The 26,669-nt window shown below is 43.3% G+C and overlaps 1 protein-coding gene across 1 annotated transcript in view; it reads left to right on the top strand.

Annotated features, from left to right (window-relative positions):
* The window catches only part of SLC6A13 (solute carrier family 6 member 13), a 48,034-nt gene extending 22,107 nt beyond the window's left edge, over positions 1-25,927 (top strand). Inside the window, 10 exon segments of the mRNA XM_043966148.1 lie at positions 1,373-1,507; positions 12,482-12,585; positions 16,260-16,384; positions 18,570-18,682; positions 19,125-19,262; positions 20,004-20,106; positions 20,626-20,726; positions 21,506-21,676; positions 22,639-22,692; positions 22,694-25,927. Of these exon segments, the coding sequence (XP_043822083.1) occupies positions 1,373-1,507; positions 12,482-12,585; positions 16,260-16,384; positions 18,570-18,682; positions 19,125-19,262; positions 20,004-20,106; positions 20,626-20,726; positions 21,506-21,676; positions 22,639-22,692; positions 22,694-22,762 (1,113 nt within the window). The 3' untranslated portion in view covers positions 22,763-25,927.
* The last annotated feature ends 742 nt before the right edge of the window (positions 25,928-26,669 follow it).

The raw sequence follows: 26,669 nt of genomic DNA, 5'->3' as shown, positions 1-26,669 counted from the left end.
GCCCCTCCTTCAATTATTTAAAAACGTTATTCTGAGGAGTCCATAGTCTTCATCAGACTGCCAAAGGCTATAGCCCAGCTACCTTCATCTTTGCCATCTCCCTTCCTCTGGTTTTTTTTTTTTTTTTTGTAAGGCAATTGGGGTTAAGTGACTTGCCTAGGGTCACACAGCTAGTAAGTGATAAGTGTCTGAAGGTGGATTTGAACTCGGGTCCTCCTGAATCCAGGACCGGTGCTCTATCCACTGTGCCACCTAGCTGCCCCTACTTAAAATCTCCCTTCCTCTGAATTCTGTGACTCTCTACTCTGTGCTACATATTTTTAGTGGAAGAAAAAAAGGTCATTGATAATTAGGAGAATTATACGAAAGTAAAAGGATAGATTCCAAAGGAATTCTAACTTGCAGACCACTTGAGAATATACCACATAGGCTGTGTAAGTACAATTTGTACCCAGTTTACACATCCCCCTCTCCTTAATAATAATAGTCAACTTTCAGGTTTACAAAGCATTTTATATACATTAAGTCAGTTGATTCTCACAATAATTCTAAGACAGGAGGTGTTATTATTCCCATCTTATGGATAAAGAAACTGAGGTTTCTTTAGAGAAACTGCAGAGCTTACCTAGGATCACATGGTTGGGGACCTACTCCAGCTCTTCCTCACTCCAAGTCTAGCAGGCTTTCTACTACCTGAAATATTTTTCTTGTAAAATCCCCAGTAGAGATCACTAAACAACTCCCTGACCTTCTGGCAACCAACTGGAAAATTGAGGGGAACCATCTCCTACTCCAGATTGAGTGAGGTATCAGTAGGTATTTTGAGTGTATTAAATGTGTTCCATTTAGGGCACCCAGATAGGTCTTTTCCCTGTCAGGGTGCTTGACTGTGCTAAATCCTTGCGGAAAAGGAAGGGGGGTAATGTTAGTCCCAGTGACATCAAGATTTAGCAGGAATTTGGAAGGTGGCCTTGCTTACAATCTTGTGTTATCTCTTTGTATATTCCATGTTGTCTAGCAAAATATAGTGAATTTTAGGAGAAAAAGGACAAATGAAGGGAGGTGGAGAGGAGAGTAATAGAGGATAGCTGGTGGATGCCTGTGTCCTTTCTAGGAAGGGAGTAATATGTGGAGGGAAGGTAGCAGGAGAGAGAAGGGGAGATTGATCTGAGCAGCTGTGAGGTATGTGGGGAGGGAACAGCTGAAGGGGGAACTGCTTTGACCTTTCCCATGGGGGAAATTTCCTTGCCCCTTGTGTCTAACTGTCCTACCTTCTCTTTCCTCACTCCTTCATTTAATACCTTCCTGGCTGCCTTTGTTTGAAAACCTCGTCATTTTAATTGCTCCAAACTGATGCCTTCCCTTGTTCCAGGTAGTATACTTCACGGCCACATTTCCATACCTCATGTTGGTGGTCCTGTTAATCCGAGGGGTGACTCTGCCTGGTGCTGCCCAGGGGATCCAGTTCTACCTGTACCCAAATCTCACCCGTCTCTGGGATCCCCAGGTAAGGAGCCCTAAGGAGGGGAAATCATGTGGTTTAAGGGCATTCTGGTGCAGGAATCTCCATGCCCATTCTGGGCTATCCAAAGGTTCTCTCTTCTTGGGGCTTACTTGCCAACTACTTTCTTGAATCTTAAATTACCTAGGAAGCGGTGTCTGGAATCTTCCCTTTTCTGATTCATAGCTGCCATGGAGCTTCGAGGCTTGGATTAACATTGTTTCTATAAATGCCTTGGAAACCACGTCTTTGCTCTTTGACAGCTGCTTCCTCTTCCCCTCCCCTTATGCCATTTTTCTCTTTTGATTTGACATCTCTCCCCCTTTCCCTTTCTCTTCAACTTCCCCTTCTCAGGGCTATTTCCTTCTGCCCATTTAGCCCATTCCTACGTCCCAGGGGCCTTGCTTTCCTCATTTCCCCCTTCCTGCTGAGCCCCACTCTCAGCCACTTTCCCCTTAGACTGGCAATTCCTGAGGTTCTTGTGACCCCAAAATTAGAGCCCACTTTTAGTTCTCTCTGGCACAAGATATGTTACTCTGTAATAAATACTATTCTTGCCTGTCTTTTTCCCTGCAGGGTGCAGGGAGGGACAGAGGGAAGGCAGCTTTAGTGGACAAAGGCACCTCCAAAGGAGATTAAAGGGTCCAGGCGGGAGGGGGCTGAGAAAGAGTCCTGTTCAGATCTCTGTGGCCTTTTCATTAACTTTCTTTTGGTATAGATTTATTTGCTGTTCTCATGTGACAGAGTGTTTTTTTTTTTTTGGTAACTTTTTCTTTTGGGTGAGGCAATTGGGGTTAAGTGACTGGCCCAAGGTCACACAGCTAGTAAGTGTCAAGTGTCTGAGGTCAGATTTGAACTCAAGTCCTCCTGAATCCAGAGCTGGTGCTCTAACCGCTGCACCGCCTTGCTGCCCCTGTGACAGAGTGTTAATAAAGCAGATGGGCTGTAGGGGGAGTGGTAAAAGTCAGATGCCATCCTCTACCCCCGACTCTTAGCTATGTCCAGGTTGTTTTCTCCCTTTTCCTGCCTCCTCAGTTTCATCAGGAAGGCAGAGAAAGGGCTCCTGAGCCTGATTTATGGCCTCAATATTTCCTACTTTGAGGCTGACTGGATAAGTGCCCGACAGTCAGGGGCTATGTCTTATATTTTGTAACACCCATTGTATCTAGTACAGCGTCACTGCCACACACACACACAGAGTAGTCGCTCAACGAATACTATGGATTAATTTATTGTTGCAGGGAATCACCTTTATCCTTCTTTCCTGCTACCCACACCTCTTCACCTTCCCAGCTAGCTGTGTGCTGTGCAATGAACATGACTCATCTGAATATTTTGAGAACGTCAGAAAGAAGGCTTTGGGGAGTCATTTCAGTTCAATTCAGGAAAAAATTATGAAGGTCTGACTGTGTGCTAGGCACTGGGCATACAAAGCCAAAGCCAAACCAAAACCAAAACTGGAGCCTGTTTTCAGGGAGCTGACACTCTACTTTGAGTAGGGAGGGCACATTAGTATTTGAAGAGACTTCATTGAGGACTTGGCACCTGAGCTGAGATCTGGAGGAAGCTGAGGAGGTTTCAAAGAAATGAGAGTGAAGAGGAATGCCTTCTTGGAATGCTAGACAGCCTGTGGAAAGGTAGGAAAACAGGAAAGGGAATGATCAATTTGGGGAACGGCTAGCAGGCCCATTTGGTGAAAGGGAGAAATATTCAATAAGTCTAGAAAGGTAGGAGGGAGATTGTGGAAGCCTAAAGTGTCAGGAAATCCTCATAAGAAATCAGTATTTCATTCTGAAAGCAATAGGGAGCCACTGAAAATTTTTGAGCAAGAGAATGACATTATCAAAACCTGAGCTTTAGGAAGATTGCTTTGGCAACTGTGTGGAAGATGGATTAGAGAGTAAAAGATCATGATAGTAGGGATACTAATAGACTATTACTGTAGTGTGAGTGAGAAGTCATAAGAGCTTGAACTAGAGGGGTGTAATGTGGGTAGGGAGAAGTGGACAAGAAATGCTGGGGTGGGGGCAGCTAGGTGGCACAGTGGATAAAGCACCGGCCCTGGATTCAGGAGGACCTGAGTTCAAATCCAGCCTCAGACACTTGACACTTACTAGCTATGTGATCCTGGGCAAGTCACTTAACCCTCATTGCCCTGCAAAAAAAAGAAAAAAAAGAAAAAAAAAAGAAATGCTGGGGTGGTAGAATGGATCATTCTTGGTACCTGATTGGATCCAATGGTCAAGGATGACTCAAACATTGCGAACATAGGTGACTGGAAGGAAAGTGGTGTCCTCAACAGAAACAGAAAAAATTGCAGGAGGGACAAGTTTAAAGCTTAAAATGAGTTGCAATTTGGAAATGTTGAGATAGAGATGCTGATGGGATATCGAGGCAGAGATGTCAAACAAGTAGTGGTGGAGGGCATAAGAAAACTGGAGAGTTGGGGGGCATTCAGGAAAGGCCTCTTACAGGAGGTAGCACTTGAGCTACTTTGAAGGAAGCCAGGAATTCTTCTGGGCAGACGTGAGGAAGGAGAGCATTCTAGACATGAGAAGACCACGTATGCAAAGGCATAAAGGTGGGAGATAGAATGTCATGTTCAGGAGAACATCAATTAGTCCGATTTGACTAGAATGTACAATGCATGAAGGATAGTAATGTGTAAGACTAGAAAGATAGGTTGGGGTCAGATTGCAAGGGTCTTTAAATGCCAGATCGAGGAGATGATGTTTTATCCCAGAGACAGAGATTTTGAACAGGGAAGTCATCTAGTCAGACCTGTGCTATAGGAATAGCAATGGGCCATTGTGGAGGATGGGTTGGAAAGGGGAGAGACTTGAGTCAGGGAGACCAATTAGGAGGGATAGTCCAGGGGAGAGTTGATGAGAACCTGAATTAGATGCAGTGAGGGGATGTAGTTGATAGACCTAGATGAACCTGGAGACAAGAAGGCCTGAGTTCAAATATTATCTCAGACATTTATTAGTTGTGTGAACCTGGGCAAATTACTTAAGCTCTGCTTGCCTAATAGCACCAGACTGAGACTATCTAGATAGCCCAGAGTTAGTGTGAGGATAAAATGAAATGTTTTGTAAAGTGCTTTGCAAACCTTAAAATGCTACAATAATGCTAACACCCTTCTCCCCATCGTCCTCCTCATTAACTTGCTAGCTATGGTTCTGGCTTTGTGACTGTAGAGAAAGGTGTAAATATGAGAAATGTTAGAGGAGTAGAATCACCAGATCTTAATAAGAAGAGTGAAGAGTCAAAGACGACTGGAAGGTTTCAAACTTGGTTGACTGGAAGGACTGGGGTGTCCTTGAGAGAAACAGGAAAGTTAGGAAAAGCGGTGGTTTTTGGTGAGATGATATATACCGTTTGATGATGAGATCCATTCAGTTTGAGATGCCCATGGGACAGTCAGGTGGTCAGTGAGCAGTTGGTGATGTGGGATTAGAAGTCTGGAGACAGATGATCTGATGAGATCACCTCAAGAGTGTAGGCAGAAAAGAAAAGGGCCTAGGACAGAGTTTTGGGGTAAGCTCTCACAAAGAGTAATAAAGATGATCTAGGAAAGGAGATTGAGAAGAAAGAAAATCAGGAGAGAGCAATGTCATGAAAATCCAGGGAGGGATGCTTAGGAGAGATGGAGTAGTCAACAGTGACAAAAGCTGAAGAGCAATGAGGACTGAAAAGAGGCCACTGCATTGAGCAGGAGAATGTTGATAGCCTTGGAGAGAACAGTTTCAGATGATAGAAAGAGAGATCAAAGGGGTAAGTTCTCAGGGGATTTGGGAGGGGTGGGATCAAGGGTATGAGTACATAGGGGCCACCTCTTCCGAAGAGATTTCGTGTGAGCTTTCCCAGTCTAGCACCCAGTCTGTGGCCCCGCTCAGTGCTGAATCCATGCTCGCTGTTTGACCCCAGTTCAGAGCCAAGTCTTTGTAATAGGCAGAAAGAGTAACTCCTTGTAGGGTGCCTGTACCAGAGCCATAATTGAATCTAGTTGGCACCTCTCTGGGAGTGTGACATTTCCAACTGGCAGCTTGGCACTTGTAGTCTCTTATCTTCACTTTCAAACATTCAACCAGGGAGCTGAGATCAGGTAACCCACATAGGCAGAAAGAATGACATCTCCTCTGTCCCCTTTTCTTCTCAGAGGAGAGCAGAGGGAATACTAATGATAATGCTTCAAGCATCTGTGATCTTCTCAGCCTATCTTCCCCACTGAGGCAAATTAGAAACCTTCTGTGCCTTAATGGATGGTTTTCATGCCTGGTGATGGCCCCGAGTATCTATTGCATCATGACCATCCCTCTGGCAATGTATGTGATATTCTGCATTTGGAGTCAGAAGACCCAGGTTCAAATCCTGGCTCTGCCCTGTATGACTTGAAATCATTTCAGCAAATGATTTCAATTCTAAGATTTATTTTCCTCATCTCTAAAAGTAGGGGAATGGACTAGATGAGGTCCAAGTCCCTTTCAGCTACAAATCTTATGATTCTATAATTTGAAAGGATGAAAAAACATTTAAATGGTTAATATGTGCCAAGCACTGTGCTAAATGCTGGGGATATAAATATTTTTTAAAAGATGGTTCTTTTTTTTAAAAGGCGCTCCTTCTTTAACTGAGGGAGATAACACATAGAGAAGAGTTCATCTGTAAGGCAGATAGAAAGGCCCAGAAGTCCTAATGGTCAGCAGTTGAGGGTCCTCAGCTATATACATAGGTCAGACGATGGTGCCTGGTTATCCGGAGGACATACCAGCAGAGCAGGTGATGGGACCAAGTGGGTTTTAGAATGCCGTGACTGAGCATTTGGTAGGGTTTGGTTACTCCCAGCTCAAGTAGTAATGCATAATTATGTCATTCTTCTCCCCTGTCTGGCCAAATGGGGTTGAGGTAGACTGCAGTCTGGGGAGGGCAAAGAGGAAGGCAAATGGGAGGCATATCCCTGATGTCATTGTGTCATTGGACTTGCCCTTTGCAGTTAGTAAAATTGGCCAGAGCTAGACCCACATGGCCAAGACTTCAAGAGAGCACCCAAAGTCGCATCCATCCCATGCTGAAGCACCAGAGATGGCATGGTATAGTGATAGAGTGTTGGACTTGGGGATAGGAAGAGCTGGGTTCAAATCCTGCCTTTTGCTGTGGGACCATAGGCAATTCACTTAGCCTCTTCAAGCCTCTGTTTCCTCATCCCATAAAATGGGCATATTAATGCTTATCTCATTGGATGAAGCTTAAACGAGATAAAATACATAAAGTTCTTTGAAAATCATAATTGTTAAAAAGTTGTATAAATATACTTATATAAATATATTTATATAGAGAAATACATAATGTATGTTATATATAACATATAAATGTTAGTTATTACTATTTTCATATTAGTGGAGGAATAGTAGTGTTACTTTGCCTTTTATTAGCATTTTTGCTTTCTAACAAATGAATAAATGAAAAAAAGCACTTATCAGGTGCCAAGTACTGTAGTTAAGTACTAGGGATACAAGCAGAAAAACTTAGATAATGCCCGTTCTCAAGGAGCTTAGATTTTAATTAGGGGAGAAAACATAAAAGAAACTTGAGCTGCAGGGTAGGTGGAAAAGTCCAAGAGTCCTAAGGGTGTAGCAGCAGGGCAAATGGTAAGGCCCACAGATCCTGGGGTACATCCACTATCTCATGCTATCCTTATAACATACTTTTGAAATGAATATCTCAAAGAGCCTTCTCCCACTTTTTATATTTGGGGAAAACGGAAGGGAAATGACTAGCCCAAGTGAAGTGTGGGGTCATGACTACATGTCATCATCTCTTGGTTCTTGGCTACATTGATGGCATTCAAAGCTAAATCGATTCCTGACTCTAGGGTCTGAGCTGTCTTCCTAAACTCATTCTGTCTTAGGGAGTTGGGGAAATTATTACATTTACACTCAGCTTTTTTTATGCAGATAAATTATCATTAGAGTCCCAGCTACAACTAAATTTTTCTTTTTTTCTGGGGTTAATTATTTGGTGCCTTGATTATTTCAATGTTCTACTTCTCCAGCTCACTCCTGCTATCGTCTTCTTGTTTAGTCCACTGTTGTTTTTGGCAAAATATAAAAGGATGGAGTTGGAGAAACTCCTAGAATTATTATTATTATTATTTTTTTTTGCGGGGCAATGGGGGTTAAGTGACTTGCCCAGGGTCATACAGCTAGTAAGTGTCAAGTGTCTGAGGCCGGATTTGAACTCAGGAACTCCTGAATCCAGGGCCGGTGCTTTATCCACTGCGCCACCTAGTTGCCCCCAGAAACTCCTAGAATGATATAGAATCAGAGAGCTAGAAAGGACCTTAGAGATGACCTAGTACAGGCCCCTCATTTCAGAGATGAGGGAATAGAACATTTGGAGAGTAAAGTGACTTACTCAAAGTCACCCAGATGTCCAGACTCCCTTCGTAGTACCTTTCCCATAACGCTTGGTTTCTTCAGATCAACCCTTTTCGCTCTTTGCAAGCAGTTCTAGTGTCCGGTTTGATGGAAAAAGAGTAAAGCTTATTGTTGACAAAAAGGTGAATTTTTGTACTATTTGCGAATTATGTCCTACATAGTCTAGGGAATGAGATTGACTTGATCAAGGAAAAGGAACAGGATTTCCTTGCTCACAAAACTACAGGTTGCTTCACCTTAGAACCACATGCCTCTCTGAAAGGATTTCTATCCTTCCAGAATCTACTTTTCCTCAATCCAATTTTGTGGTTCAGTCATTCAGTCATGTCCAATTCTTGGTGACCCTGTAGGCTACCGCACACCAATACTGTCCATGGGGTTTTCTTGGCAACGATACTGGAGTGGTTTGCCATTTTCTTCTCCAGTAGATTAAGGTAAAAAGAGGTTAAGTGACTTGCCCAGAGCCACACAGCTAGTAAGTCTCTGAGGCCACATTTGAACTCAGGCCTTTCTGACTCCAAGTCCAGTGCTCTATCCACTGAGCCATCTCTCTGCCTCTGATTTAACAGATCACTGCATATTGGAGTCAGAGGACCTGGATCGCAATCCTGGCTCAACTACTTTAAAGTTCCTTAAGTTTTCTGAGACTGTTTCATCATTTGTAAAATGTAGATAGTAATACTTATGCTAGCCACTTCACTGAGGCACTGTGAAGCTCAAATGAAATAATGTACAGAGTACCTTGTAAATATCAGCAATAATAGTACTAATAATGCCGTTGTTACTGTTAGATATTCCTACCCACTTCTGTCCCCTACACTCAAAGGCTGTCCCTTAAAGTTCCACTGGATGATCTTTGCCTCTGCTCAAGGTTTTGCTTCAGAAACCAGTATCCTCTGGTAGAAGTGGGGAGCCTGTGTGTATTTGGGGGTGGGGAGGGAAGGCCAGTACAGTTTGCTCCATGGTTTCCTAATCCCCCATTCTGACCACTGTTCTTCTGTGTTCTAGCAGGCATGCCATTGGGCAGCTGTGCAGAGAGCTGACAGCTTGCCAAGGACACAGTGAGGGGGCCCCTTGTCACAGGGGTTGGACCTGAGCCTTGAACTCGGAACTCTCTCTGGCTCTCCTCCTGGGTCTCTTGTTCCCTAACAATTTGTCTCATCTTAGCCCCTCACACATGTGGAGAAATGAAACAGCATGATTTTTCTTGGTTCTTTTCTCTTCTGGTGGCTGCTTCTAGATGGGCAATGTTCAGACAATTTCAGAAGGTAATCAGGAATCTCCCTGGTATCTCCAAGGAAACCCTCATGCTGAACGTTCAGGCCTGGGGAGGGAATGGCAATGTCTTGAGTCAGTGGAAGCTCTGCCTAAGGTTGTGATATCAATGCCAGAGACCCACGGTCAGGCTTATTTTACTGAGCCAAGAGGGTCCTCCTGGGGAGAACCCTTAGATCTGATGGAAAGATTTTTGGAAAAGTATGTCAGAGCATTATGAAGGAGCATTCAAATTCTCTGGCATATCTAAGGCTACTACTTATCCTTAAACTTTCCCTGCTCTACTTTTCAAGCCTTTAGCATCAGACTCAGTTTGGGGGGAGTTTCAAGTTTATTTGAGAGCTTCAATATTTCTTTTCCATTCATTCCCACTTTTTTCTCCTTTGCCATTCAAAATCAATCCAATGATCCCTTTTCTTACCCCATGCCACTTTGAAATCTTTCCTTGAGTTCCTGTTCCTTATTCAGTGTTCCTTTTCCTTCCTTTGGCCTCCGACCCCCTATCTATGCAGAAATCATACCTATGTTGGTTCTAGCTCCTTTTCAGTCCTGACTCCTTGCCCGTCTGTAACTCCAGTCTTTGATCTTTCTCTTCCCTAGCAGCAACTTCTGGCCCTGAGAACCCCGCATGAACCAATGAAGGACCTTCAGGGTGAGCAGAAGGCACAATAGACTAGAGCCATGATCATCTCACCATCTTTTCTGGCTCTGTTGTGGCCCATTTCCACAGGGATGAGAATAAAGTAGGATACCCAGGAGTACCTACTATCAGGTGTTACAATGGTACCAACATAAAGGCTGGGTAGAACCGAAGAAGTTTTTTTTAAAAGTCAACTCAGGAGGGGTTAAGGGACATTTTGTTGGGTGTTGGGGAGAGAAGAGAGTAGCAAACCTGTGGGTGCTGGTTATCATTACATAGTGGAACAGACATGGGAAAAAGCAAAGACTGGGCAGCTTTGATGTGGGAAAAGAGAGAAAGAGTGGGAATTAATCACTGGAGAATGGAAAGGAGTAGAGCTACTTGGGGAATTTTACTGTGATCCAGGGCCTGGTGGATGTCAAGATTGGGTTATGGGGCAGGATCTGGGATGAGTTGAATATGTTCTATGGTCAAATGGTTTGTTTCAGTCATTTGAGTTGACAATTTGGGTATTTTTTTGTAATAGGGTAATAGCCCTGGGCCATCATGGTGTAAGGAAACATTCAGGTTAAGAACTGGAATCCTCTGAAGTCAGGAAATGCCTAGGGGAGGGTCCGTGGAGCAACAGGACCTCAATCTCCTGCAAGGCTGTAGGATTGCTTAGTCCTGTTTTTCAGGACCTACACACTCTTGGGGATGTTTTTCTAGCTGTTAAAGCTGAATCATAACATGCACAGGCTGTGCCAGCCAGCTGAGATAATAACAGTAACAATAATACCCAATGTTTATCTAGAGGGCTATTCCTGTCCTCCTTCCTTGTACCCCCCAGCAGCCTCTTTCCCCCACTCACCCTCCCCTTTACATTCAAAGAGTGCAGCCCTTTACATTCAAAGTCTTGTCCATTTCCTTGACTCTCTCTGTGTTGAGGATTATTTCCCCTTATTTTCAGATGCGAATATGGAGTGGAGGGTGGGTGGGTGGCAGGTGGTATTAATACATTGGTGATGCTGCAGAGGAAGGGTGGTGTGATAGAACATGGTACTTAGAGTCTGATATTTGGGCTTGAATCCCTGATTCTGTCACTTTCCAGTGATGTGACTGGGTAAATCATCTTAACTTTTCTCAGCCCCAGTTTCCTTCCTTCCTTCCTTCCTTCCTTCCTTCCTTCCTTCCTTCCTTCCTTCCTTCCTTCCTTCCTTCCTTCCTTCCTTCCTTCCTTCCTTCCTTCCTTCCTTCCTTCCTTCCTTCCTTCCTTCTTTCCTTCCTTCCTTCCTTCCTTCTTTCCTTCTTTCCTTCCTTCCTTCCTTCCTTCCTCCTCCCTTCCTTCCTTCCTCCTCTCTTCCTTCCTTCCTTCCTTTCTTTCTTTTCTTTTTCTTTTTTTCTTTCTTTTTTTTTTTTTTGCGGGACAATGAGGGTTAAGTGACTTGCCCAGGGTCACACAGCTAGTGTCTAGTGTCTGAGGTTGAATTTGAACTCAGATCCTCCTGAATCCAGGGCCTGCGCTTTATCCACTGTGCCACCTAGCTGCCCCAGCCTGTTTTCTCATCTGTGAAATGGGGATAATAGCACCTACCTCACAGGGTTGTTGTGAGGCTCAAATGACGCAATAGGTATAAAAAAATTACAAAGTTTAAAACACTATATAACTGTCTGTGGTAATGATGATAATTGATGATGTTTGGTTTCCTCATCTGTAAGAAGGGGCTAATAACACTTGTATAAACACTTGTTGTGGATAAAGTACATAATTATCAACTTTAAATGCTACATAAATGTAAGGTTATTTTTAGGAGCAATATCCCCAGAGTTTCTGCCTCAAACCCTCCCCAGGTAGTACTGATCAAACAAAATGTGGATGGGGGTAAGGTACGTTTTCCCAGGAACCAGTAGTTGGGAGGGACTGGTACAATGATCTCAATTCCCTCCAGTTCTAATATTCTTTAAATTAAAAAAAAACCTGTTGATATTTTTGTTTTTATATTACTTCTATTTCCAAATGTGCCTCTCAGTCCTCCCCTCTGCCCTACCAAGTAAGCCATTCTTTGTCACTAAGATTTTTTTTTAAAAGTTCAGCAAAGACAATAGATTAATTGAGTCTGACAGTATATGCCGTATTCCATAGTTATGGTCTGCATAGTCCCCTCTGCAAAGAAAGGAGGGAGGCACATCCAACTCTTAGGATTACATGATGACACCTCTTTCTGCCTGGAGCTTTCCCCTTATTCCTTCCATAAGAGCCTAGATTAGGAGAAATCAGGAAACCCTCAGCAACACTCAGGACTATGGCCTAATTCTTGGGAATTGTTCTAGAACAGATTAATCCTTATTTTAGAGTATACCTGAGTCTTCACTTTCCCCCTTCCTGAGCCTCCAGGGAATTCAGATCATTGTCCCCTACCAATTGCACTTTCTTTGGGCACTGTCCAATACATTGTCTCTGGAAAACAGGAGTTGAGGACCCATCATGTGCAGATTGGGCTTTCCATTCCTCACCTGCCAGTTTCTCATTCTACTAGTACTTTGTTTACATTCATTAAAACTCAGCGATATCTCTGTGTGCAGTTCTAGAGTCAAATTTCTTACCTAATAGGTGTTGCTTAGCTTTGCTGACCTTTTTCATTACAGGTGTGGATGGATGCTGGCACCCAGATTTTCTTCTCTTATGCCATCTGTCTGGGGTGCCTGACAGCCTTGGGCAGCTACAACAAATACCACAACAACTGTTACAGGTAACTTGGGAAGTGAGTCTCTAGAAATATTTTGTCTTTCTACTACCCCTGTTTCTCCTCATGCCCCTACCATGAATGAAATGAGATTCCCTCTCTCCCTTCATCTCTTTACCATTTCTATTTGACTTCTCCTCTTATTATAGTCTAACTTGTGTTAGAGTTAGTGTTGATTTATTTCCACTATTAGATTGTAAGCTTCCTGAGGGTAGGGAATAGGTATAGCTCATTTTTGTGCCTTTCACAGTGCCATTTACCTAAGTATAACTGATAATGAAAGATAATTTCTTTTTTCTTTTTTTTTTGTTTTTTTGAAAGTTAATTTAAAGAAAAAAACCCAACAGACCCTTCTAATTTTTGCATGATGATCTCCTAGTCAACACAGACAAAATGAATTATGCCTGTCATCCCAAAATTCAGTGAGCTATTTTGAAACAGTTTTACTGAACTCATTCATCTACGTAGCAAAAGAATGAGAAGATTTTAGAGCAGAGGTCAAAGACCTAGCGAGTTGAATGATAGCTGGTTATCTAAAATCTGAATTCAGTTTTCAGTTTATGCCAATTTGATATTTTATACATTTTTAGTACTGACACATTTTGGCTCTGGACCTGTGATTTCATGGTTTAGGGAAAGTCCTTGTTGAGGAAATCCCTTTGCCTACTACAGATCAGCAGCTGTTCAGCAGTTTATAATTGAGGGTTGCTTGGGGCATTGAGAGATTAAGTGATTTGTCTAGGGTCAAATGGCCAGTGTATGTCGGAAGTAGACATCGTAATCAAGTCTTTCTGATTCTGAAGCCACTCTGTAGCCACTACATTGTACACAGTAGGAACTTAATAAGTGGCTTTTGAATATGACAGGATTGCTATGCTAAGGAAAATTTAGAAGACTCTACCAACTTACTAACATTTCCCCAGTCTTCTTTCTACTTATTCTAGCTATGTGGTGAAGTCAAGTAAGGCCTCTTCAGGGTGAAGTAGGCGTTGAGATCTGGAAACCCACAGCACTAGAAGAGCAGCCTAGCTTACAGGGGTCAGTGGGGCATGGGGCTCTTGAACAAAGACTTGAAGTAGGCAGCAAGTTTGAGAGGCAGAGTTGTTTCTGTTGTTCACTTGTTTTGGTCATGTCCAACTCTTCATGACCCCATTTGGGATGTTCTTGGTTGAGATACTGGAGTGGGTTTCCATTTCCTTTTCCATCTCATTTTAATGATGAAGAAACTGAGGTAAACAGGGTTAAGTGACTTGCCCAGGATCACACAACTAGTAAGTGTCTGAGGTCACATTTGACCTCAGGTCTTCCTAACTCCAGGATGGGTGCCACCTAGCTGCCCTACAGAGTTGCTAATGGCAACCAAGTCTAAGTCACCAGCTTTTTAGATCATCTACAGAAGATATTTAATACTGGGACAGTTCTCTGTCCACTCCCAGTATTCACTATAGGGGTGGGCTTCTAATGGCTCATGAAGCTAATTATTAAATTTTCAGAGTGAACATTTATTCCTTTGAAGTTGGCTAATGCTACAAATTGGGGCTTGATTTATTGTTTTATCGATTATCTAGACTTAAAGAAAGTAATAGAAAAATGTTAGTAATATAGATTAAATTTAAAGTGCCTTGTGTGTATACTTTTGGACAGCTAGTTATTAAATACTAGCACACTCATACCTCTGCACCATCTTGTACCACATTACCTAGTTGTTAATGCAAATAGGTTTTTAATATTAGTTGAAGTAAAATAAATTAAGCTTTGTCTAAAAATCACATCATCTGTTCTAAACTTAAATTGAAGTGGGTTTTGTTTTGGATAATCCACGAGGTGGAAAACTTGCTGGATTTGGAGTCAAAAGACCAAAAGATCAGGTCTTGATTCTTCTTCTTATACTACCTCCATGACCTTGGGCAAGTCATATATCATCCAACGTGCATTTGCTAGCAGGGAACATTAGTATGGGGGAATAACTGTAATTTTTAGCTAATCAATTTAAAAAGCACTTATTAAGCATCTGTTATACTAGACACTATGCTAGGCACTGGGGATCAAAAGACAAAGCTGGTAGAATTGAAATTTAAGATATTTATGAAGTACCTACTATTAAAAATCTGTATCTTTAATAATTTTGCAATTTTGGGCAAATCACTTAATCCACTGGTTTCTTTATCCTTAAAATGAGACTGCTGAACCAGATGACCTCTGACATCCCTTCTAGTTCTAAATCTGTGGTTGAGCTTATGTAAGATACCGTAACAGTCCCTTAAGATACAAAACAGTCCTCACCACCAGGGAGCTTGTATTTTATTGAGGGGATTATGTGGAACCCAAGGAAAACTGAGGAAAGAGAGAGCACCGACCACGCTTCAGATGAGGGAAGGGTTCTTAGAGGTGACACCTAAATTCAGCCTTGAGGGTAAACAGGATTCTGAGAAGCAGAGTTAAGAAGGAATTCATTCTGGGTCCAAGAAAAGGCTTGTGTGTTTATGTGGAGGTAGGACATGTAATATTGAGTTCATGGAAGGGACCTGGGGGTGGTCACAGTGATCAGGCAAGAGATCTAGGTACCCATGGACTGGACTAACTCACAGATGATACTAGGTCAGTAAGTACAGCCCAGGGAGGTGGGAAATGAAGAAGGAATATCTAGAAGGTATCTTAGTGTGTTCATCCATGTCTGAGGCCCTGGGTAGATTAGAACTAGGCCTTTTTCTGAAGTCCCAGTTCAATTTAACTAACATTTATTAAAAATGAAATATGAGCAAGGTGCTGTGCTAGGTACCAGAGGATGCAGAGGTCAATAAAAGATATGACCCCTACTCTCTAGGAAATTACAACCTAATGGGGAAATTCTATAGATACAAAGTGATATGATGGGAAGAGCCTTGGATTTTGAGTCAAAAGGCCGAGTTTCCAATCTGGCTCACTTGTTATCACCTGTATGACCCTGAGGAAGTCATTTCCCCTCTCTGAGACCCATTTTTCTCACCTGTCAAATGAGGGGTTCAGATTAGATGACCTCTGAGGTCCCTTCCGGGTCTAAACTCTATGATCTATTTTCTTATTTTGATGGATCTAAAAAACCATGATTATGGACAAACTCTTAACTAGTGAAGATGGAAACTCACCTATACTTCATTCTATCTGATGTCTCATCTTCCAGTGTGATGTTTTTAATTTGGAGTCTGTGAACATTTTTGAAAAGAATGATTTGATAACCATATTTCAACACAATTGGTTCACTTTGTAATTCTATGTATTTTATTTTATGCATCTAGAAACATTATTTGGAGAAAGGATTCATAGGCTTTGCCAATTCTAGAACACAATAAAAGTTCAGAACTCCTGTGCTAGCTCATCAACAGCCAGTTGGCCACTAAGTGATGAATTCTTTTGCCATGCAATGCACAATCTGTGTTCAAATGACTATGATTTAAAATGTAATCTAAGCAAAGCTTTGCAAAAGACAGATTGCTTCCAGCTATGAAGGTCAGGGAAGGCTTCCTGGGGGAGGTGGCACTTGGGTATTGAAAGGACTCCCAGCAGATAGCTTCCCCTCCTCCAAACAAACCGAGTCAGTTGACAAGTTCCTGTCTTCAGTGTGATTACAGTTCTCTTGATGTTCGAATGCAATTGACTTTTTCAGCTGTGCTTGTTACTACTTGTCTCTTCCCTTCCCCCAGGGACTGCATCTCCCTCTGCTTCCTGAACAGTGGCACCAGCTTTGTGGCCGGTTTTGCTATCTTCTCCATTCTGGGCTTCATGTCTCAGGAGCAGGGGGTGCCCATCTCTGAGGTGGCCGAGTCAGGTGAGTGGCACGGTCCTGGTTGTGGCAGAGGGAATGCCTGAGCATTGAAGTGAGGTTCACCCTGACACCAGCAGCTTACTTGTCTCTAATCAGGAAGACTTTTGCCATCTGGGACTTTGATGTGGGAGTCTCAACAAGGGCCACCGACACTGCCAGATTGGAGAAACCAGTCATCTTTAAGTGGAGGGAAATTGAGGAATATTATTCTGAGGTTGTTCAGTCAAAGAGCCTCTATTAAGTGCCTACTATGTGTCAGGGACTATGTTAAGTGCTGGGAATAAAGACCCCCAAAAAAGCAAAAACAAAAACAACCCAAAACAATAGTCTATGCTCTCCAGGATGTTCCAAACTAATAGAGGGCACAAAATACAAACAACTATGGACAAACAGCACATAGCAAGGCTAAATTGGAGATCTTCTCAGAGGAGAGGCACTAACATGAAGGAAGACTGGGAAAGGCAGAAGGCTTGATTGAAGCCAGAGAAGCTAGAAGGAGGAAGAGAATTCCAGGCATGGGGGAAAGCCAGTGAAAATGCCTGGATTTGAGATATGGAATGTTGGGTGCAAGATAGAATATCACTAGAAAGGTAGGAAGGGGCCACCTTATGGTGGAGCATTTTTATAGTCGAACAGGATTTTATATTTGATCCTGGAGGTGATAGGGAGCCCTTGGAGTAAGAGGGGATGATATGATTGGACCTGTGCTTTAGGAAGCTCAATTTGATAGTGGAAAGGAGGGTGAACTGAAGTGGATAGAGATTTGAGGGAGGGAGACTGACCAGCAGGCTATTGCAATAGTCCAGGCATGAGATGCTGAGGGCCTGTTCCAGGGTGGTGGCCGTGTCAGAGGAGAGAAGGAGGAATATACAAGAAAGGTTGCAAAGGTAGAAATGATAGGACTTGACCATTGAATGGGTATGGGAGGTGAGATTGAAGAGTCCAGAAGGATCACTAAGCTGCAAGCCTGGGTGACTGGGAGGATGGTGTTGCCCTTGGCAGTAATAGTTCCAAAGCGGGGAGGATTTGGGAGAAAAGATGATGAGTTCAGTTTTGGATCTGCCATGAGACATCCAGTTTGGGATGTCTAATAGTGGTGGAGATGTGTGGTCAGGAGAGAGTGTAGGGTTGGACAATAGATAACCATGCGCATAGAGATGATGTGTAGGTGGGGCTTACCTGTGGTGTTAGTGATGCCAGTACTATCTGACATACACATGGACTGCCTTCTTTTTTTTACTTTTTTTTTTTTGGTGAGGCAATTGGGGTTAAGTGACTTGCCCAGGGTCACACAGCTAGTAAGGGTTAAGTGTCTGAGGCCGGATTTGAACTCAGGTACTCCTGAATCCAGGGCTGGTGTTCTATCCACTTCGCCACCTAGCTGCCCCGACTGCCTTCTAAGAAAAGGCCACGTAGTGTGATGGAAAGAGCAGTGCCCTGGGAGTCAGAGGAGCTGGGTTCTAGTCCTGCCATTGACAGCTATTGTGTTGTCATAACTAGTTACTTTATCTCTCTGGGTCTCAGTTTTCCTTACCTGTCAAATGAGAGGGGTTAGATTAAAAAGATAATCACCGGGGCAGCTAGGTGGCGCAGTGGGTAGAGCACCGGCCCTGGATTCAGGAGAACCTGAGTTCAAATCCGACCTCAGACACTTAACACTTACTAGCTGTGTGACTCTGGGCAAGTCACTTAATCCCAATTGCCCCGCAAAAAAAAAAAAAAAAGATAATCACTAAAAATCCCCTTTTAGCTCTATGATTCTCTATCCTCTATTTAGTACTTCAGTTGTAGGGGCAGAAGCTGGGGAATGCAGGAGGTGGTGCCTTGGAAGACAGAGGACTAGGATCTCAGCATCTCAGAATCAGAGTTGGAGGGCTTTGCAGAGACCATAAAGTCCAGTCTCTTCATTTGACAGATGAGAAAGCTGAGGCCAAGAGAAGCTGTGAATTGCCAAGGGTCACACCTGTGGAACATACAGAATTCAAACCCAGAGCTTGTGATTCCAAATCAGACTCCTTCTCTGATTCCTTCTTTGGGATGGTATAGATTTGGTGGGGATCAGGTTTGGCCTGTATCTAGATCTGCTGATTTTAAGTGGGAAATTTTTTGGAGTTGAGCAACTCCTGTCCTTTCTCTCCTCCTGACCCTCTTTCTGGGACTAGACTCTTTGGTTTTGTTTCTTCTGTAGGCCCTGGATTGGCATTCATCGCGTACCCCAGGGCTGTGGTGATGCTACCCTTCTCTCCTCTTTGGGCATGTTGTTTCTTCCTCATGGTTGTGCTACTTGGGCTGGATAGCCAGGTATAGTTCATTACCCCCCACCTAAAGACTGACAGGGGTTGTGTGTGTGTGTGTGTGTGTGTGTGTGTGTGTATGTGTGTGTGTACATGCACATGGGTGCTTGCACATGTGTGTACATGCATGTGGGTGGATGGGTGCTTGGGTGGGGGGAAGTAAAGGGGAAAAATGGAGAGGCATGGGAGGAGAGCATTTTCTGCAGAAACTCTAATTGGAGAATGGAGCAATTACAGGAGTGCAGTTTCTCTCCCTAGTAGCACTGGGATGTTTGGACATGAGGCCAGGACTTAATGAGGCACAAGGTCAGTTGATGTGAAGAGGACTCTGGGAGTCTTGCTTGAGGAGTAGGGAAAGGAGTTGGTTAACCCTGGAGAGAGAGAGAGAGTGAGCTGATGAAACATCTTAGGAGTGGTCCTTCTTTCTAATTTTTTGTTTTACCATCTAGTTTGTGTGTGTGGAGAGCCTGGTCACAGCCTTGGTGGACATGTACCCCAACAAACTTCGAAAGAAGAATCGACGGGAAACCCTTATCCTAGTGATTTCTGTCCTCTCCTACCTCATCGGGCTGATCATGCTCACCGAGGTGAGAGTCCAGTGGAGCTGGAGGTGGGATGTACTAGGTCAGATCCAGGGTAGGGCAACTCTCCCTAAACAGACAGGGCAAATTCCTGAAGCATCAGGTCTTTCCAGGGAGCTTACAGCACCATTTCTTCCTTTTCTTTCTCTTGGAGAAACACAAGGTAAAACCTCTACTACAGGCCATGATGGTAGTCTGAGAAATGTGGTGGAAGGGGATGGCTTGGGTGATGCTGGAAGAAGGAGGGTTGAATGTCAGATCTGGCAAGAAATCTGGCTAGAGAGAGCTCACCTCACTGGTCCTGGAGATAGATGGCTTCTGGACCTAGAGCTGGGGCCATTAGCAAAGTCACACCTTCTTTACCCAAATCAAGCTTCAAGGGAAGGAGGGACTTTGATTCTATGTGATGGCTTAAGGAAGTAGGAAATAGAGAAGTATTGGCACCCCTTATCTGAGAGCCTCTAAGGTGCATTCCAGCTCTAAATCTCTGATCCTTTGATAATGCTCTTTCTTTCTGCCCCTCAGAAAGAAAAGAACCAGCTGCCCCTTAGACTATCCCGGCACTTTCAGCTGTAATCCGACCCTGGCTAAATGGCTATATGATGGTAGCAGTGACCTCTCCTAATCTGAGTCCAACTGAAAGGGAGGAGGGTCTCTGTTTTTATGCCTAAATTGGGGGATATCCCATGGGTGTGGAGGTGGACAGGTCCCCTAGAAATCCCTCTCCTCTCTTTCTTTCTTTTCCAGGGTGGAATGTATGTGTTTCAGCTGTTTGACTACTATGCGGCCAGTGGCATGTGTCTGTTATTTGTAGCCATCTTTGAGACACTCTGTGTGGCCTGGGTATATGGTGAGTGACCCAAGGACCCCTTCAGTACCCAGGGTTCTCCATTAGAGGAGGAACTCAGACATCAAGAGATATGCTGATTAGTACCTTTGCCCAGGATCCTTCCAGCAAGGTCTTTGATGTTCTGGATTCCTCATGGTCGGAAGAGCCATTCCAGAAAGCATTTCATCCTACCTCCAGCCCCTAGTGAGGACTATACCTAAACTATCCTAAATATACAGATCTCTGTCCTGTCCTCAAAATCCTCTGAGGAATGGAAACTAACTAGACTCCCTCAACTACCCCATTTAAACTGCCTTGGAAGTCAAAAAGTTATGCTATGAATCTAAATTATGTTGGTCCTGCCGTGGATTGGACCCATTACTCTTTGCCATAATAACTTAGGCATCTCCCATTTTGGGGGCCTGTGCATGGTTCCCAGCCTGCTGTCCTAAAGTTCCTCCCCTCATACCTCTGAGTGCAAAGGCATAAAGTGAACAATTTCTCCCTCTTTCCTCTCTTGTCCCTCCCACTTTCTTGTAGGAGCTGAGAGATTCTACGATAACATTGAAGACATGATTGGCTATCGGCCATGGCCTGTTATTAAATATTGCTGGATATTCCTCACACCAGCTGTATGCACAGTAAGAAAACATCAGAGGAAGCTAGTCATGCTGAAGGGGCGATAGCACAAGAAGGAGAAAGAGTTTCTGGAGGGAGTATCATTCCTTCCCCATAACAACTTTTCTGATGATCTCAAAGCTTAGATCCTAATTCTCCCTCCATTTTGGCTCTGAGAAGAGTTCTTGTCATATGTAAGAGGAAGGAGCCGAAGATAAGAAAAGTCACAAAGATTGTTGGAGGCCACATTGTCTAGTGACAGAACTAGAATAAGGACCTAGGGTTGGGAGGTTAATTTAATTTTTTTTTTTGGCCACATTGCTTCAATCTGCCAATAGTACATGTTTAGCACCCCCCTGAACTGTTGCAAGATACAGAGAAAGAGGAGATACCAACAATACCTTGAGAAACTCATAAACTGATTCATGACTCATATAACATTAGTACTTAAATGAGTGCAAGTAAATGTAGCATAAACAATGGATACCTTGAGTTAAGTGGACTATGGAATAATAGTGTAATTTGAGTTAAGGAAGAATTAATCAGAAAATATTTCAAGGAGGAGGTAAATTTTTAAACAAGAGTCTAGAAAGAGGTGGGGTGGGGAGAGATGATGATTAGCAGGGAAAGAATTGACAGGTAAGGGGAGTAGCCTCCACTCTATACAAGCTTTATAGAATGGTTTTGTGTGTATATGTGTGTGTGTGTGTGTGTGTGTGTGTGTGTGTGTTGTGTGTGATGTCTGAGTGTCCAGGGGCTCTGCCTCCACTGACTTCTTTCCTTTCCCATTCCTTACACTTAGGCCACCTTCCTTTTCTCTCTGGCCAAGTACACCCCACTGACCTACAACAAGAAGTACACGTACCCGTGGTGGGGAGATGCTTTGGGCTGGCTCCTGGCACTGTCCTCCATGGTCTGCATCCCTGCCTGGAGTGCTTACAAACTGACAACTCTCAAAGGCTCCCTGAGGGAGGTAGGTAGGGGCAAGGCTGGGGGAGGTGGGCAGAGTGCACTCTAAGGAGCTTAGATTAGGACTTTGAGGAAGCATGAAAGGTTGGGGGTAGAGTAGAAGGGAAGAAGGCAGGATGGAAAGAGTCATGTTGACTGTCTTAGTCGATAGCTTGCCTGCCATAAGTTAGTATGTGACAACAGAGCCAGTGAGATTGGTAGATGCTGGTGTTAAGGGATCATATACTAATAATTGGGAAGGGACATTAGAGTCTGTCAAGTCCAATACATATCAGAAATATGAATCTTTTTTCTTCAACATCCTTGACAGGTTATAGAGCTCATTCTTGATTACTTTCAGTGAAGAGAAAGTTATTGCCCCCTAAGGCAGCCTATTTCAGTTTTGGATATCTCTAATGGTTAATATTGACCTGAAATCTACCTTCCCATAACTTCCAACCATCAGTTCTAGTTCTGGGGACAGGCAAAAAAAAATCTACTTGCTCTGGAAAAGAGTCACATAGAAATTTGAAGATGGTGATTATACATCACACGGTGGCCCTCCCTAGTCTCTTCTTCCTAAATAATGCACATGATTCATTTTCTAGTTCTGTCCCTCATCTTCCTCTTTGTGTGCTTCAGCATGTCAATGCCCCTTCCAAATGCAACATAAATTCACATTTGTTTACTGGGGGCTGCCATGACACACTGATAATTCCCAAGATTCAATTTTCAACAAAACCTCTAAGGAGTCTGCATTGCACAAGCTAAGAATTAAGGCTGTGATTATGAGGATGGGTTTAAGGAACATGGCAGAAGACTTGTTGGGCATGGCAAGGGGTGAAACCAGAGGGTGTGCTTAGACCTGGAGATGACTCTGGGAGAAGAGTTGGTGAGATTAGAAGATTGAGCCTGATGTAGGGAAGAGGCAGGGTGTCTCACCCCTCCTTCTGCACCCTCTCATAGCCTCTACCTTTTGTCTTCCAGAGAGTCCGTCAGCTCATATGCCCAGAAGAGGACCTGCCCCAGCGGCTGAGTACGGCACCCCCCCACCCCCTCCACTACTCGGGCAGCACTTCTTAGGCTCACAGAACTTGAGTCCCACTGCTAGAGACCAACTCAGACTGTCACCTGGAATGCACTGCTGATCTTCCAAAGTCCTGTCTATTCAGCTCCCTGCCTTGTCCCAGATATGGCTGCAGAGGGGAGCAGGCCAAATTGCTGTACCCTTTTTGGAGGAAGTAGATTTCTAATCAGACCCAATCCCACCTCCCCCCCAGAATCACAGATGAAAAAACCTTGGGGATGTCCTGCACTATTCCTTCTGGGCGGGAGGCCTCTTACTCCCAAGCTCATGCCTGGTGGGAGAGGAAAGAACTGAGTGCAAATTAAGACTTCAACTACTTAAGGGAGGGGAACATTTTTTTTGGGGGGGGGGGTAGGGTGGAGTGGACAGAGAGGTTTCTTTTTTTTTTCTTCCATTTTTTAGAAGGTTCCTCTCCCTTCATTCCATTAAATCCACATTCTTTGCACTGGTCCTCCTGCAAAAGCTCAGCTTTGTCTCTATTTCATTGTCCCTCCATCCTGTTTCCCTGATTTCCTTGCTTCTTGATGCTGTCTCTTTGTTCCCTCCTCCACACCCCCACTTCATGGAACTTGTAGGAATAGGAGGGAGCTATGCAGGGTTTATGAGGTCTCACAGTCCCCATGACCTATGCCATGAAACAAGAGTTGAGTAGTTCTGTTATCTCTCCTTTATGCATTAACATTGTTGCATCTATCCCCAAATTTCAGAGTCCTTCTCTTTGTTTGATTCTCCTTTTTTTTTCTTAAGAACTAAAACAATTCTGGGGACACAAAAATGACCAGATGGAAGATATGGACTGTATCCTTGAGGAATTTTTAATCTATTTGGGGATATATAATAGATACTGTAGCATGAAGTCAGCATGGCAGAGGAGGCAAACACCCTGGAGACTCCTGACTCAGTCACTCCAACTTTTCCTTCTCTAACTCTTTTCATCCACATCTCCTGCAGTTTTCCTTCATGGACCCTTTATGAGAGATATACAGAGTTTATGAGGTTTCACAGTTCTCATGATTGGATTAGGTAGATGGAAGGAAGGATACAAGTTGGAGTATTCCATCACCTTATTTTTGGACCAGAGCAAACTATTTCCTTTCCTCTCTGCTCTTTCCTTAAGTCTCTTTATTCCTTTGAAATAAAAGGGGAGGTACTGGGAGAAGAATTACTGGGGAAGTGAAGGATTGATCCTTATACAGGGAAAGTAAAAAAGAAAGGCAGCTGGCTTTCTTTGGCATCTCATTACACTTGCCACCAACATTCACCAAATGCCTCCTATGTCCTATGTAGGCAGAATCTCAGAATCAGATGAAACCTCAGCAAACAGCTGGTCCAGCTCTCTACAACATTCCTAATAAGTGGTTCTCCAACCTTCCCTTGAAGACTGCTACCAAGAGCAACCCCATTCCCCACCCTTGAGACTTTGATGTTCTTTTCTTCAACCATTCTTTAAAGCATATTCTTTGCTTGATATCTCCTTCATCATTTTCACTCTTTACCTTTTGTTATACTTATCTATGTATATGTAATACCTAATGCTCTATTTGGTAGAATATAGACTCTGTGAGGGCAGCTTCTTTAGGTTGTTTTTTTTTTGCAAGGCAAAAGTGACTTGCCCAAGGTCACACAGATAGTAAGTGTCAAGCGTCTGAGGTCGGATTTGAACTCAGGTACTCCTGAATTCAGGGCCGGTGCTTTATCCACTGTGCCACCTAGCTGCCCTCGCTTTAGGTTTTTTTTTTTTTTTTGACCTGGGCCTTGGATGGGGGTAGGAATTAGATTAAGAGAGTATAGGAGGGACATTTTAAGTAGATGAAGATAGTTGTGACCAGGTCAGATTTTAGGACAAAGGAGTAACAGATATAGGTATGATAGTAATGAAAGGTAGGGTTAGAGAGATAATTTCCTGTCTCACCCCCTCCCTCTTCTTCTTTCTTGTCACCCTCTGCCATTCAGCTCATCTTTGGTTATGACTTGTTGCTGGTGGATGAGTAGAATTGAAATCTACACACCTTTTGTTGATCAATGGTTTTAAAATCCTCTATTCAACTAAACAGTTAGCAGGAGCTGATCTCAGGGATTAAAAATTATTCTCTTCCCTATTCCTCCTAAGCTTTTTAGGAGGGCTGTTGAGTAGAGACCTGAAAGGGGGGAGAAAGTACCACAGGAAATAGGAAGAGGGCAAGAGAATCTCATATTCTCCATAATCCACACACTGGAGCATCTGTCCTCGGACCACTGAGAGTCAGCTGTATCTGCAGGCATTACCCTCTCCAAACCCTTTCCTAATCTGTTTCCCTCAGACCTCACAGGAAGTGACATTTTTACAGAGCAGGTTTACGACTGTCATCCTCAGGTTCCCAATCTTTCTTGCACCTTCTCCCTCCCTCCCCACTCCCATTCCCAAGTGATCTCTCTCTGCCTTAGGAAAGAAGGGCTGTGAGAATGATGCTACAGGTAGAAACATGGCGGGGGGAAAACTCACCTAAAAACCATCTTAACATCTTGGGAGCCAATAGCAGTATCCAATCTCGGCCATCAGTGGTCTTTATCTTCCCCAGGTCCACTTCCATGTTTCAATGACCAGTTGTCACCATCAGATATAACCACAAGGGGGTGGCACTGCTGCAGCTAAAACCCTATTTGAGTTCCAGCGCTAGGAGGGGATGGTTAAACTTGGTACATTGCTTATGTGTCTATGGAAAAGGTTTGAATCCTTCTGGACAGAGCTGGATTTAAGCCTTACTGCAAAGATACATGTGACAGGTCTTGTTCTTCTTTTGTTTTCTTGACCACAGTCCCAACCCTAGAGGAACCCTCTGATGTTCAATCCTTATTCCTAAAACCCATGGTACAGAATTAGTGCTTCCTCAGGACCACTTCTTTCCATAGGTAGAGAATTATAAATAATAGAGACAAAAGACACCTTAGTAAAATCTGGTAAAATCCTATCATTTAAAAAAAAGTGTTCCCTTGATGCCTTCTGATTTTTACACCAGTCATTTCCCAATACCTCTCCCCTCCAAATCCCACTGAACCCTCTGTTGACAAAGAAAAAAAGTTAAGTAAAACTGACTGATAGGTGCATATGCAACACTCTTTCCCTTTGGACCCCCCACCTTTCTACTGAGAGGAGGGAAGTGTGTGTATTCTGTTTTCTAGGTTATGTCAATTAATTTGAGTTAAACTGCATTTTGGTGTTGTTTTTTATTACATCACTGTAGTCATTGTGTCTATTCTGGTTTTGCTTGCTTACTTCAATATCAGTTCTTATAAGCTTTCCTGTGTTTCTTTAAAATTCTCACAGATTTTTGTTTCTTACATCATAATAATCTTCTATTACATTCTTATGTCAAAGATCATCCATCCCCCAATTAATAGGCACACACCTTTTTTCCAGTTTTTTTCCTACCTACAAGAAAAAAAAAATAATGCTATTAATTATTTGGTTTCTATGGGACCTTTCTTTTTGTCTCTGACCCCTGTGGGTTCAGGCTTAGTAGTGCCAATCTCTTCATTTTACAGATGAAACCCAAAGAGTAGAAGTGATTTATCTAAGGTCATAGAGTCTGTGGCAAGATCAGAACTTCAATCCAGGCTTTCTGATTCCAAGGCTAGTGTTCTTTCCACTACACCATGGTACCTGTCTGGGTACCATGAATTCATGCACGTGCATGTCTTCCGGCATGTTGTTCTTATGTAGGTGCCTGGGCGCATGCCCCCATTTTGTCTTGACTGTGTGGCGCACCTTGGGCCCTTACCATGGCCCCAGATGGCTACTTCCAAGTTCCCAGGATTCATGAGATAGTCATAGCCACCATTTCCACCTACCAAAACAAATGAAATATGTGACATCATAATAAAGCTTATGATATTTAATTGAACCAAGACATGAAGTAAATAACAAGGATTTAAATCAAGCAATAAATACTCC

This window comes from Dromiciops gliroides, chromosome 5, assembly GCF_019393635.1.
Source record: "Dromiciops gliroides isolate mDroGli1 chromosome 5, mDroGli1.pri, whole genome shotgun sequence".
Classification (NCBI taxonomy): Eukaryota; Metazoa; Chordata; class Mammalia; order Microbiotheria; family Microbiotheriidae; genus Dromiciops; species Dromiciops gliroides.
This window is presented reverse-complemented; position numbering and strand designations above follow the sequence as displayed.